This window comes from Kogia breviceps, chromosome 2 (assembly GCF_026419965.1).
Source record: "Kogia breviceps isolate mKogBre1 chromosome 2, mKogBre1 haplotype 1, whole genome shotgun sequence".
Classification (NCBI taxonomy): domain Eukaryota; kingdom Metazoa; phylum Chordata; class Mammalia; order Artiodactyla; family Physeteridae; genus Kogia; species Kogia breviceps.
The window spans coordinates 40,531,564-40,546,119 of NC_081311.1; the positions used below are offsets into that span (position 1 = coordinate 40,531,564).

The 14,556-nt window shown below is 39.0% G+C and overlaps 1 protein-coding gene across 2 annotated transcripts in view; it reads left to right on the forward strand.

Annotated features, from left to right (window-relative positions):
• Positions 1–14,556, forward strand: part of PRKG1 (protein kinase cGMP-dependent 1) — a 1,199,831-nt gene that overhangs the window by 781,475 nt on the left and 403,800 nt on the right. For both annotated transcript variants that reach the window (XM_059053703.2, XM_059053702.2), the window contains exon 4: positions 9,649–9,754. In XM_059053703.2, coding sequence (XP_058909686.1) covers positions 9,649–9,754 — 106 coding nt within the window. The remainder of the gene's footprint in view (positions 1–9,648; positions 9,755–14,556) is intronic.

Genomic DNA, 14,556 nt, shown 5'->3' on the forward strand with positions numbered 1-14,556 from the left:
GAAGGCATTACCTCTTAATCCACCAGAAACATTATAGAGTGGATTGATTCAAATTTTGCTTGAGGTGGAATAATTAAGACTATTAGCATAAGGTGGAATAATAAAGAAGTGGATATATAGATAAAGAGGAAAAGTAAGGAAAGTTAGCTTTCAGCAGCAAGGAGGTACTTGAGAACAAGGTATGTATCTTATTTATCTTTGTATCACCAGTGCCTAATATAGTTCTGGGCACGTAGTAAGTTCTCAAATATCTGAAGAATGTTTGCCATAAATGTCTCCCAACTTTTGGTTTCAGGCTAGCCCTTAACGCTACTACAAACAACTTCATTGAATTAACTTAAAGTCTAATAAAGCCATGAAATCTTTTAGGACACTTACTGAGTTTTCACTTTCTCTTATCCAGGGTGAATATCCTCAGTTTATTCTTTTTCGCAGATTGTTTTCCCCTTGTAACCTAGTCACTTATTTACCCTAAAACGTTTGTTGAATCCTATGAGGTATCACAGTACTCATAGTGGACCATGTATGGTACTGATATGATTCAGGTACATGAATAACTACAAAGCAAGTCAGAGTGATAAAAAACCACAAAGGAGGCAAAATCAGAAGGTTGTAGAAATTCTAACTGGGGTGAACTGGAAAGTCTTCATGGAGAGAGTGGCCTTTAAATTGGGTCTTGAAGGGCTACTAGGATTGTCATGAGTAGAAGAAAATAATTGGAGCAAAGACCTGAAAGCAGAGAATGTCAGTGTGGATTTAGAAACCTGACTGTAGAATCATTGGATAAAATAAAAGGTCTGTGTAGAGGATTGTGAGAGATGAAGTTTGAAAAGTACTTTAAAATGAATATGGATTAAATGCAAGGATGGAGAGGTTTTGCTTTATTTATTGGCAGTAGGGAGCCACTGAATATTTTGTGGGTAGAGTAACAGGATTAGAATAGTACTTTAGGAGGATCAATCTTGTAGGACTGATTGGAGTAGTTTCACTTTCTTAACTGTGTTTCTCTGTCAGTGGCTCAAAGTGATTATGTAATCTTTTCTGTTCTTCACTAGGCAACTCAGAGCACTTTGGTCTTCACGACTATTACTGTCTGTGGGCTTTTGGCTCCTTTCACTCTTGGTCCCTGATTTGTATCTGAGTTAGAGAGAAAGCCACTTATTTCCTAGAGGCTCATTCCCTCTTTCTTCCTGCTCTTTTTCCTGATATACTTGACATTTTGCTTCATGTCAGGGTTGTTTCAGATGACCTGAGGTTGATTGCTTTGCTTCTTTATCTCTCTCTCCTTTTTTTTTTTTTTTTTTTTTTTCCCTAAGCGGGCCTCTCACTGCTGTGGCCTCTCCCGCTGCGGAGCACAGGCTCCGGAGCGGGCACGAACCCGTGTCTCCTGCATCGGTAGGCGGAACAACTGCGCCACCAGGAAAGCCCTCTCTATTCACTTTTATACCCCTCCCTCCAACCACCAGCCCCCACTACCAGTTTTACATAGAACTAGGTGTCTACAGGTTTCTAAATAATTGCAATTTGGTTTAATAGGTGTTTACAACAGTACACTTTATTGTCTTAACAAGGAGTGCCAGGAGAAAGACTGACACCTGGGAAGTCCCTGTTACTAATTAGCACTTAGTTTTTGGTGTTTATGGGCTTTGGCCAACAAGAAGGGAGATGTGGTGAGATTTCTGCACGAGTGGAGTTTGCTCTGGTACACTTGGCCCTCACATATATTTGTCTCTGCTGCCCTTGGTGGCTGCTGTCAGCTGACCTCAGGATGGTTCACATGACTTTAATTTTTAAAGATGACTTTTTGACACCACTAGGACTCCCCCTGCATTAAAACTGGAGCCTGTAGAATGAAGCACAATGCTTCTTGAGCTTCTTCACTGAAGGCCACTAAAGACAGAAGGTAGCTCCTGGTAACTCTGGAGGTTAGGGAGAGGGGTGTGCTAGGCATGCCATGGTGCTGAGAGCCAGGAGAGGGAGAGGTGGGGTAGAAGATGGTCACGAGGAACCTGCCTCGGGTACAAAATACTCTTGAAGGCTCCCATTGCTTTTAAACCTTAGGTAAAACTTGCAGCCCAAGCTTCTGTTTTAATTTCAAGAAATCTTCACCTCCTCCGTTATGGAAGTCCAATTCCTATTCCTTTTGCTCCTGTGATATTCAGTGATGATGAGTAGGGTGGTGAAGTGGGTCAGAAAAAGAGGGTGAGGAAAGCAGATATCCTTAGCCCAGTTTCAGAAGAAGGCAAGAGTAAAAAGAACCAGGCTTTGGAGTCAGAATGAAACTGAATCTTAGAATTATTATATGTGTGACCTGGGCAGTAACTTAGCTTCTCTGAGACTCAGTTTCCATATTTATAGGAAGGGGACAAGAATGTCTCGTAGGATTAATATAGGATAAATAGATATAACAGACATAAAGTTCTTATCATGTTGTATAGTAAATGTTGAATAATGGTACCAAAATAATGCTCATTATTATTTGTGTATCTGTACAAAAATAAATTACCACCTATTTGGCCCTTCCAGTATTTTTAACATTTGAAAGTGAATTTAAATTTTAAAATCATCATGTTAATGTTTTAATATCTTCAGAAAGCTAGCACTTGGTCTTACCAGTTACATTGTTCAGGGTATGAAGTTGAGAAGAATTTAGAGAAACCACTATCACTCCTTTTGGCTTCCTTAAAGGGCAGCCCTGTACCAACTCCTTTCAAATATATGCACATCATGACAATACTGATAAGTGATTTTTCTACTGTTAAGCTTATAATAATGATTACTCTTATCTGCAATGTCCAACTTTATTTTATCTTTATTTTTTAAATTTTTGGCTGCGTTGGGTCTCCGTTGCTTCACACGGGCTTTCTCTAATTGTGGCGAGCGGGGGCTACTCTTCATTGGTGGTGCGCGGGCCTCTCATTGCGGTTGCTTCTCTTGTTGTGGAGCATGGGCTCTAGGCACACGGGCTCAGTAGTTGTGGTACACGAGATTTGTTGCTCCGCGGCATGTGGGATCTTCCCAGACCAGGGATCAAACCCGTGTCCCCTGCATTGACAGGCAGATTCTTAACCACTACTCTACCAGTGAAGTCCTGCAATGTCCAACTTGGCAATCTACCATCTTCATAGAATGTATATCATTAAAGAGAGAACTTTTCTAGGCAAGAAAGTTTAAAGTACAACCCGCATACTAACAGTGAGGCAGTCTGCACAGTGGAGATAACGGTGCTCTCCAGATGCACTGTAAACAGCAAATGGCCTTTTCTAATTATGAAGCATTTGTCTCATTCCATTCATTTGTCAACATTCCAGTAGTTGGAATTTGGCTTTAGGCAAACATATGCCTTAATAATGTTGGGAAGAAACTGTGGGCTTCATGGACCCCTTAAAGTTCTTTTTTTTTTTTTTTCCGGTATGCGGGCCTCTCACTGCTGTGGCCTCTCCCGCTGCGGAGCACAGGCTCCAGACGCGCAGGCCCAGCGGCCATGGCTCACGGGCCCAGCCGCTCCGCGGCACGTGGGATCTTCCCGGACCAGGGCACGAACCCATGTCCCCTGCACCAGCAGGTGGACTCTCAACCACTGCGCCACCAGGGAAGCCCCTTAAAGGTCTTTTGTAAGCTGATTCTGTAGCACTAAGTGTCTGAGTTATCACAGATGATTCAAACTTCAAGAAAATGGGGGGTGGGGTGTAAAAATAAAGTTTCTGGACTTCCTGGAGCATATAGTAAAGTACCTTATGGTATGAGCTGGAGCTCTTTTAATGTTGAAGGTGAAGTGGGAGAACAAGCTAATGACACCTGTCTTGTTCTTCCACCCACATCAAGCCCTCCAAAGCTTCTAGCTCATTCACACACAGTTCAGATCAGCAGAAGCTTTGAGATGAGACCTACCTACTGTCTGAGAATGTTCCCTGGAAAACAGGGGCTGACTTGGGGAAGAATAGGTCACTCTGGAATCCTTGTCAGAAAACTCAGTGTTTTGCTGCTGGGGAAAGACACTTGGAAAAGCTCAAATTGAAAACCCATTCTCTTCTAATAGAGATTATGAAGGTTTAGAGTAATTTTTCCAATGAAGTACAAAAATAGAGATTTTATTTGGACAGAATGACATACACACAAAATGCAATTTAGAAAATACCTCATGAGGTCTACTTTGTGCCATCCCAGGCACAAGAGAAGCATGCAAAGAAATTATATGAATATTGATATGCGGGGGGCTCAGTGTCAACCCTTTATTTGCTGAGCTGAGGACATCCTTGGGAGTCCTGGGCAGAGGGCTGCGAATAGTCAGGGAACTTAGGGAGTGGCTGTTTGTTAATAAGTAAACCATACTTATTTAGTTATTTGTATGTCCCTATGGATGCAGACCAGCTAAAGTATTACCTCTTCCCTTACCACTCTTCCTGTCTCCTTCTCTGAGGTAATCCTTTCTCCAGGATACTTAGAGCAGGGGCTCTTAATCTTAAGGGTGCCATGGACCTATTTGTCACTCTGAAGCATATGGACTCTTCTAAGAATGTTTATCAAAGCATAAAATAAAATATACAGGATTACAAAGAACCATTTATATTGAGATACAATGATAAAATAATTGTGCTAAAATAACACATTAAAAATGAGGTCTAGAGTTCTAGTAACTACCATAAGTTAAAAATAATTGTAAATTATATTTAAGATATCTGCAGCAAATGTAGGATGATATAAAAATAGCCATGGTTTCTATTGCTGACAAACCACTTACTGTGGTTTGCCTATACTTATAGAAGAAATGCTAAATTTCAGTAACAGGGTAGTAAAAGTGAAGATGTTGTTTTCCCATCTCACAATCACAAATCCTTTGTGTTTCATCCACAGACTGCTTGGGGCTCCATGGACCCCAGGTGTCTCCATTCAAATTCCTGTAACAAATACCATAGACTGGTTGGCTTAAACAATGAACATTTATTTCTCAGAGTTTTGGAGGCTTGAGGTTCAGGATCAGGGTGCCAGTATGGTGGAGTTCTTGGTGAGCGCCCTCTTCCTGATTATATCCTCAAGTGGCCTTTTCTAGGTGTGTGCATGGTGGGGAGGAGGCGGGAGAATAAGAAGTATGTATTGGTCTTCATCTCTTTTCTGGCACAGAGACCCTAAAATCCTTGGAATTTCCTAACTGAGGAAAGCAACTGACCATAGGTCAGATCTGGCAAGAACGATAGTTTGTCAGCCTCTGTACTAGATCGCAAGTTTCTTGAGGGCAAGAATCGTCAGCTTGTTTTCTGTCCCTTATATAGAGCAACAGTGTCAACTAGATTGACGGAAAATAAATATGGGCAGAATACTTATTTGAGTCTGTAAGTGCTCTATACCTACACATGCTTTCTCGGTGTTCTTCCAAAATTCAAACTGGGCAGCAGATGAATTCCCCAGTAGGATAATTTAAGCCAAACCCAGATTTGTGGTTTCATAGTCTAGCACAATTCTATGGCTCATTCTTCAGTAATCTTGGTGTCCCCTAAATGAAGGTCAACTTTTGCCTACAGTAAAGGTATTCGTAGTGTATTCATACACTTAGAGATCCCAGAGTAATGGTAACTTGTATCTTTTCCACAGAGCTCAATCTGGCCTTAACCTGAAAAGATGATAAATGTTTCCAATAGCGAATTTTAGATACATACTTGAACAAACAGGAAAATCCCTTCCCAACCCCTTTTCTGCTTTGTACTCTTCAGACTTATGTGTTCAACAACAGTAATCATTGTGAAAATCACAGGAATTTTATTTGTGAAGTGCTTATCCCCTACAGAGATTAATATACCACTTAATATCAAAGGTAAATGGATTTTTTGAATGTTCTCTTAAGTTACGGAAGCAACAGACATATACTCCAGCAGCTGTTTAAGAAGCAAGATGTTAATCACAACTCCAATATAACCATACTTCTGACAACATTACAAGATGATTATTAGTTATGCTTGCCCACCTGTAAAATGCTGACTTGACTAATATGTATATTGGCAGCATATAAAAAAGGTGTTGGCACCTTGCCCAAGGTCATGGACAAACTTGAAGTTTCATTAAGTCATATTGATTATCATGCAAAATATCTGGAACACAGTTTTACTCAGACATTCCATTTACATGGGCTATTGAAATCAGAAGATAGCGGGCTTCCCTGGTGGCGCAGTGGTTAGGAGTCCGCCTGCCGATGCAGGGGATGTGGGTTCGTGCCCCGGTCTGGGAGGATCGTGGAACCGCTGGGCCCGTGAGCCATGGCCACTGAGCCTGCGCATTCGGAGCCTGTGCTCCGCAGCGGGAGAGGCCACAACAGTGAGAGGCCCGTGTACCGCAAAAAAAAAAAAAAAAAAAAAAAATCAGAAGATAAACCAAAAATACTGAATTCTGTGAACTTAATTTCAGAGATCGTTTTTCTACACATGAATTATGATATCTAATAAATTCAATTTAGACATTTTAATGTAACCTTAGAGTCTGACTAGGCATATATATTTTCTGCAGGTGAACTTCATGTACACAAATTACATTAATTAACAATTATACCCAGTGTTTATCAAATAAAAAGCAAGTTTCTTGAGTTGGGGGAAGTTAGAGGAAACAAGACAGGGACTTTTCTCTGAGGGAATGTAGTACAAACTTATTTGAGGTAACGTAATATAGACATAGAGATAATTGACCGTGTTGGTAACATGTGCAAAATGCCAGTAAATGACACAGAAAAAGTTATAGTTGTAAGACAAAAAGGTTGTTTATCAGGAGAGACAAGGGATGGAGCCTGGACTTGAAGTGTGAACTCAGACTAATAATGCTGCAGGTAACTTAGTACACACACACCACACACACACACACCACACACACACACACCTGCCAAGCCTCTGCTATTACTCCTATTGCTGCCTTATTCACTAAGACCCTCGTCACTTCACTCCTGAATTACTGTGGGCTCTGCCTGGCACTCCTTACTCCTTGTCTGAATCTGTGTGCACAATGTATCATTAGAACGATTTTCCTCACACTGAGCTTTTATCATATTAACAACTGTGCCCTATGGTTTGTACAAAAAGTGTTATTTTGATCACTCCAGTGTTGGTCTGTGTTCTGCTTGACTCCAGTGTTTCCGAATCCAGTGTGTCCCTCCTAGATTAGTCTTTCTCAGCTATCACTATGATATCTTTCAATTTATGGGATTGTAATAGAAGCTTTTATATACTGTTACCAGGAGTATGCACTGTGATATCTTTCTGCGGAACAAAGCCTTAAAATGTATATATGCGTTATTTCACCTTGACGTTATGCTTTCAATCACGCCTTTGTGCATTTAAAAAATATATAATACAACTATTTATTGCTGCTATTTTAAAAATAAAATTTATTGGCATATCCTAATTGGTCCTTTGGAAGCAGGAGTGTCTATACTGGAAACACCTGGGAACCAATAAAAATGATGAATATAGAAAATACTTTTTTTTTTCTAGTAAGCATTTAATTTCTTTTGATATCCCCATGGTATATCCTTTAAAGTTGTAGTTCTTTGTTTTGTTTTGTCTTTTAAGATCTCTAGCAGTTTTCTGTTGTTCATCAAATTAATCCTGGCTTCCTATGCCTGGCTTCCAGGGCCCCGCATCAACCTACTCTCAAATTGTGTAGCAACCTTATAAGAATCTCAACCATTGCAGTCTGTTTTATCCCTGACTGGACTCCCACAGCCTAAACTCACTTACAGCTGTGCTCTGTTTATGTACTTTCCCCACTTGACTACCCTTTGTCTCTCTCCTCGTTCAACTCCTATTATTTTTTAAAATAAATTTATTTATTTTATTTATTTATTTCTGGCTGCATTGGGTCTTCCACGTTGCTGCGTACGGGCTTTCTCTAGTTGCGGTGAGTGGGGGCTACTCTTCGTTTCGGTTCACGGGCTTCTCATTGTGGTGGCTTCTCGTTGCGGAGCATGGGCTCTAGGCGCGCAGGCTTCGGCAGTTGTGGCACATGGGCTCTAGAGCGCAGGCTCAGTAATTGCGGTGCACGGGCCTAGTTGCCCCGCGGCATGTGGGATCTTCCTCGCACCAGGGATTGAACCCGTATCCCCTGCATTGCAGGCGGATTCTTAACCACTGCGCCATCAGGCAAGTCCCGTATCATTTTTTAAGGGTCTACTTCTTATGAATCTCGTCCTGATTTTCTCAGTCCTTCGTGGCTATATCATCCAGTTCTACGGTTCGTCTCAAGTAAACAGGTGTTCTGGAAAGGAGCCTGGATTCAACAGAGGAACTAGAATGTGACTGGAGAACACCTGTGAGATGAGTGTTGTTTTCTGCTGAAGGTTGAATTTTGAAGGCTATTTGGAATGGAGCCATGCACACACTGGTCCTTGCTGCTTTGTCCTTTTTCTACTTAACTGAGAATCTTTTTTCTCCAGTAAAGAGCTGGCCAAGGGAGGAGTTGTGTTTTCTTTTTTAGTTTCAAACAATTTTGCAAGGAAAAATTAGGTAAAGTTCAAAGATAAAGGTTTGCTCTAGAGTGCAATATTCCTTTTATCATCTTTTTCATCTGTTCCTCTGCATTACTTCTAGTGTCTTCCTGCAAGGCACATACATGGCCTGATTACTCGAGCATTTTCTCCTCTCCCTTATGCCCAGATCTTGATCTATTGCATTCACTGGGCTTAGTCTGAGAACTGTGAAGAAGAGAGAACTGCATTCGTCCATTTTTGTGTTTGGATCACTAAACTATACCCCAGCCCCTTTCACTGGTCTTGCTCAAACCTCTGCACAGCCCTTCTCTGCCCCATACTCCATGGGTACTATGTATGAATTGTCTTTTGTAGTTCATGTGCTAACTTAAAATATTTCTATTATGAAAATCTGCAAACATACAAATAGAGAGCATAGTAAAACATGCTTCTTGAATACCCATCACACAGATTCAGTTACCAACACTTTTAGTGTACTCTTTTAAAACCTAAGTTTATCTTAATATTTTGTTCTCTTACACTATAACATCTGTCTTTCTAAAACTTGTCTTTTAGTCATGTGCTTAATAGATCGAATAGTGATCTCTTCTGTGGTATTCAGTTTCAATACTTATTTATTGTCAAAGACAGTGGTATGTGAGAGACATTAAAATTCAACAAACATAGCTAATATATTGATAACTTCATATGGTAACTTTGGGCACAGGTTACAATTTAATTGTAATTATTATTTCTATTCTATTAAGTTAACCCCTAGACCTGAAAACTAAATTTTCACCTATATTTTTAAAAATTAAAATATGATCGATATCATGTGAGTCATTAACAGCATTCTGGTTAATTACCAGGGAGCATTATTTCTTGTGAACCTCTCTTATTCTTCATCCGATTTCCTTTGTATATAGTCTTGAAATAACTAAATACTTTCAATGTGTTCTTAGACCATCTCATCCCTTAAGGACATAAGAGCAACAGGAATCTTCCTTATAGACATTAATACTAGTATTGAAAATTATGGACTACATTTTGTCTGTAAGAATACTTGCCTTAACTAAATAGGATAGCATTATGATATTAGTTTTAAACCAAGGTTTATCATTTTTATTCCATTGAATAACTCATTGCTTTTGCACATTATAATTCACTGTTGAAATTCTTTAATTTTATTTTTTCTTTTTCTGCAGCTCTTGTAAATGTGAAACTCTGGGCCATTGATCGACAATGTTTTCAAACAATAATGATGAGGACAGGACTCATCAAGCATACCGAGTATATGGAATTTTTAAAAAGGTAGGATGCTTTCTTTCCTCCTGGGAGTGTTTTATTGTCTTTTCAACCTTCCTCTGAAATGCAGCCCGGGGAACACTTTTTGCCTTTATCTCAGTCTTATTAGCTTACAAATTTGTGGAAGTACAAGACTTTGGCCTGGCTTCTTTCTATTTCTGCTGCCAAATTTCATGATAGGTGGTTAAGTCAGAACTTCAGAGTTTCATCCAACATTCTCTCATAGAGGAGAGCAGCATAGAGGAGAGAAGCAAGTGAGCATTTACAGGAACAACGACAACAAAAAGGATATTGAGTCCTTCTCTAACTGTTGATCAGTTAATATATTTACCTCTTCTAAAGCAACCCACAGTATAAGACTGAATCATCTCTGTGTGAGGTTCTGTATTAAAGATCAGATGACTAAGATGAAAAGTTCCAAGAAGTTTATTATCCTTTAATTCTGAATTTAATTTCCCAAATTAAATTCATTTTATGTTGCAGTTGTGAGGTATCAAAAGCTTTTCTTTTCCTGATATTATATATTATCATAATAACTCAGTATACCATAGGAATTGGAATAAAACGCCAGCTTTCGTTTCTTAGGAATATACTGATAGTCACTGAAATTCATTTGTCTCTATGCTTATTTTATTTTAAAGAGTATATATTATCATTAAAAAGAATATTGACAACTTTGACTTTTTTCGAAAAACAGTTATTTTGTATAATTTTTCTTTTGAAACAGAACCATCTCTAAATAGTGATGTATAGAGTGTGAGCTAAATGGGAGTGCAACACCAATTAAGATTTCATTTTTGAGAGCTAGAATGTTAAACTGGGCTTTTTATTTTATATTTTTATTTTTGGTAAAGAAATGGTTTAAATGGAGTCAAAATGTCATATTTTGTGTCAGTGATAGAAAAATCTTAATAGATATCGATTGAATTTTCTTAAATGCAATTTTACTGTTCCTTACTTGGGTATTTCTTTTGGTTAACTTATTGTTTCTGATTACATTTTTTATTTCTACATAATTTTTTCTTCCTGGTAAAAGGACAATAAAATTCAAATATGACATCAGGTGAGGCCATATTAAAAAAAAATTACTCTATTGGCAAGCTGTTGTTTTTTTTTTTTTTTTTTTTTTTTTTTTTTTTACTAAAGGTGACTGAATGAAACAAGTGGGAATGTGAATTTCTTCTGTTTGAAGGTTAGTGTAGTTTGTGAGGAAATTAAATTATTCAGGTGCCATCTGTGTATGTTATATTTGTATATATATGTGGATATGTGTGCTGATACATAGATGTGTGTATGTGAATGGAGAGAAAGACAGTGAATATTCATTTTTAAGCCTTTATTAAAGTACAAGTTATTGATTTCTTGTGATGCAGCCCTGACAGAAAGATCCCAATTGGTAATCAGTGAAATGCTTGTCTGTGGGACAGAGTTAACTATTTGTCTCACATATCTAAGAGTTGGGTATTTATGATGCTGGTTTCAGCTTCCATAAGTTAGTTTCCATAGGGAAATGGAATGAGTGCCAAGCTGTCTTTCATGGCTCCAACAAAAGCTCTTTTTTAGAGGCACAATTTCAGGAAATTGGAGATGTCTCTGTGTGTGTGTGTGTGTGTGTGTGTGTGTGTGTGTGTGTGTGTGTGTGTGTGTGTGTGTGTGTAGTTGACCCTGGATATACTTTTATTTTTGTATTCTCAGAGATGCCCAAATATGTCATCTATTTTGATAATTCAAACCTTAAACAATAAAAGTTGGTTCTCTTAGGCTGCGTAAACATTTCTTGTTGGTCAGCTTAGAGCAAGTGGAGTTTAACTGATTTACTAAAAGACAGGCACTGACTTTGATGTCACTCTTCATCTGGCCACTCTGTAAAACATCAAGTCCACATCATTTGTGTATGTAGTAGTGGGCTGGGAGTCCAGAGAGGTGACAGATGACCACTGTTGCCTGGGGCCAGCTTTACTCTTCCTAAATTATGACTGTGACCAACTGGTTCTCTTTCTGCAATGCTTCAGTGGCTGATAATTCCCGTTGAATTAGTTACAGCATCATTAGCTGGGTATTCAAGGTTCTCCCACAGCCAATGGCAGCCTGCTTTTTCAGCCAGGTTTCTTCTTGCCCCAGGCAAACCAAATGATTCCATGTGTCCAGGCAGACCTTGTGCTTTTATATAGCACACTGCCTCTGTTGCCTTTTCCCCCATTGTCAATGTTTAAGTCTCTCTCTCCTTTTTATATTCAACTAAAAACTGCCCTTTCCACAGATACTGATGGTTCTACTGGGAAGCAATCTCTTTCTTCTCTGGAGCTTCATTTCTACCATGTGTGTTATTTTCTACTTTATTATAATCTCACTGCTAAACTTATCTCTACTTTTAAACTACAGGCTTTTCAGGACTAGAGCTATTTCTTAAGCATCTTGGTATTTTTCTTTGGCACACAGCGTACCACTTTGTAGACGGGCAATTTACAGGACAGTAAGTGTAGGACGAGTACGTAATTTGCAGGGCCCACTGGAAAATAAAATTCAGGGCTCCTTTTGCAAAAATTGTGTAAAATTTCAAGACACCGGTGCCATAGTATGAACCCAAGTATAGGGATCTTCTTATCTTGGGCCCTGTGCTATTATACTTGTGAAACTAAGAGTGAGTAATCATTCCTCCTTCACTTTCCCAGGTTAATACTTGCTGCCATTTATTTTGCAAGGCTGTTGGGATGGCATATTCCCCAAGGAAATGTAGAACTTGTCAAAAACTAAGATGACCAAAATTAATTAAACTTTTCCACAATAACTTCAGAAATTTTTATTTCCCTGTTTATTGTTTTTAAAATTCTGCTTACCACTCTTACATTATGTAAAAGCTTTAAAATTTTATATAGTTAAGTCAGCCAGCTTTTTACTTTATGGTTTCGTGTTTAGAAAGACTTACTGTATCATAAAAACATAGACTTAATACTTAAATCCTCTGTAGCAGCCTGTGTGTGTGTGCACATGTGCTTGTGTGTATGCACATGGCGGGGTGTTTTTCTCTAATATGCTTGCTAAATAAAACTTTCATCTGAATTTTTCTACTGTAGATATACTTTATAGTTTAAGGAGTTAAAGCAATTGTGACAAAATGAGAAAAATTAAAACTCTAGCAGATGGTATTAGAAATCATCAGAATTCTTCGCAGTGAGGGTCTCTGGTACATTGGAATGCCTTCCCAATGGAGGACTTTCAAGGGCAGGGACAGGCTAAAAGAGGAGTGATTCTGTATCACTGCTCATCTCCCCATACCACACTTCTTCACTTTTCTAAATAAGCAGTAAATTTGGAGGGTGAGAAAAGGAGGGGACACATCAGGCATGTACATGCACAGACAAAATGCAAGGATTTTTCTTTATTATCAAAGTCGGTTTTTATTTTCTTTCCAGTGTGTTTACATTTTGTAACCACCAGTCATGTGGTCTGGCCTCCTCTTTGCTATTAAACGCCACATCAAACCATGATTCTGGTTCTTTAATCCTATTTAGTCGTTTCTCTTTTGTGCTTATATTTCACATTCCCTGATGTAAACACAGATGTTCCTATGCAAACATAGCAAAAAATATATATATATATTCAAGGGGCAGTGCTGCTAACAAGGTACGATTGCTATAGGTCCAGTAGCGATTTTGTGAGATGCATTTTCTATCTTCTTTGGCTACTGAAAAATGCTGTTGTTTTGCAGATGGATTCTGAAAAATAACTGCCAGAGTTAACTGCCAGAGTTAATTTGTGTTGCTTTTTTCTGAGCATATTCTCTGTGCTACTGTTGGCATAGACATCTATACCCGGAGGGATATGCTTGAAGGAACTGGGTTTTCTGTTGGCCCCAAACTATGATGATGCTGAACCTCTATTTATCTTAATGCCTCCCTGACAAATCAGAGACACAGCAGGGACTGTTTGCAATTTAAGCTACTCAATCAAGCCTGTCGACCCACAAAAAACCTTTTCTTGATCCACTAAGGAATCTTTTGGTAAGGCAGATATGCTCGAATCATCATTCAGCATAAAACCTTTCCATGACTGCTACTCACTTCTAAGATAAAGTAGGTCTTTGGCACTGTTGTCAAAGCCCCGTTTCCTTTGCCTACTGCTGACTTCCCTCGGTTCATCTCACTCTCCATCTTCTCCTTCCTTGTCTTCTCATTCCCTCTTTGCTCTAGTCACTTGGTGAGCCTTCATTTCCTTATATGCTATTTTCCGTCCCAATGGAGATCCTCCTAAGAGACTCCTCTCCCTTCAAATGGGTGCATTTTCTAGGGTAATCTATGGTGTAGCACCCTGGAAATGGTGTGCCATTATGGCAGGAAAAAGAATCTGATGTCTCTCAAACAATTACAAATGTCTGATGTACCTTCCTTAGGTTGAAAGAGAAATTAATAGTATTAGCCACCAAGTTTCATGTTGTATTCTCAATAAATAGAATTTTAAAGTTTAGGGATTTTGAAGTTCTTTACCTATTTGATTCTCAGCTGAGTCTCCAACCGTTAAGGAATTTGGAGGTATTTTTCAATTTTAAAACTACCAGTCATGCCGTTTGGCCCTCTTTGGACAGAAGAGTGGATCTTCTCCAGGGATCTCTGATCAGCTCCCTGGAAGCTAATTTATAACAAAGCCCAAAGCTAATGGCTCCCTATGAGGGCCGTAGCAGCATCCACATACAAGGTGTCAAGATGAGGAGTGGGCCTTTGGCAAATCAGAGAACTGCTCTGTTGATTAATCCTTCTGCCCCAGTTTTCTCTTTGAAAGCCCTGGTATACATTTTTGTTTTGTTTTGTTTT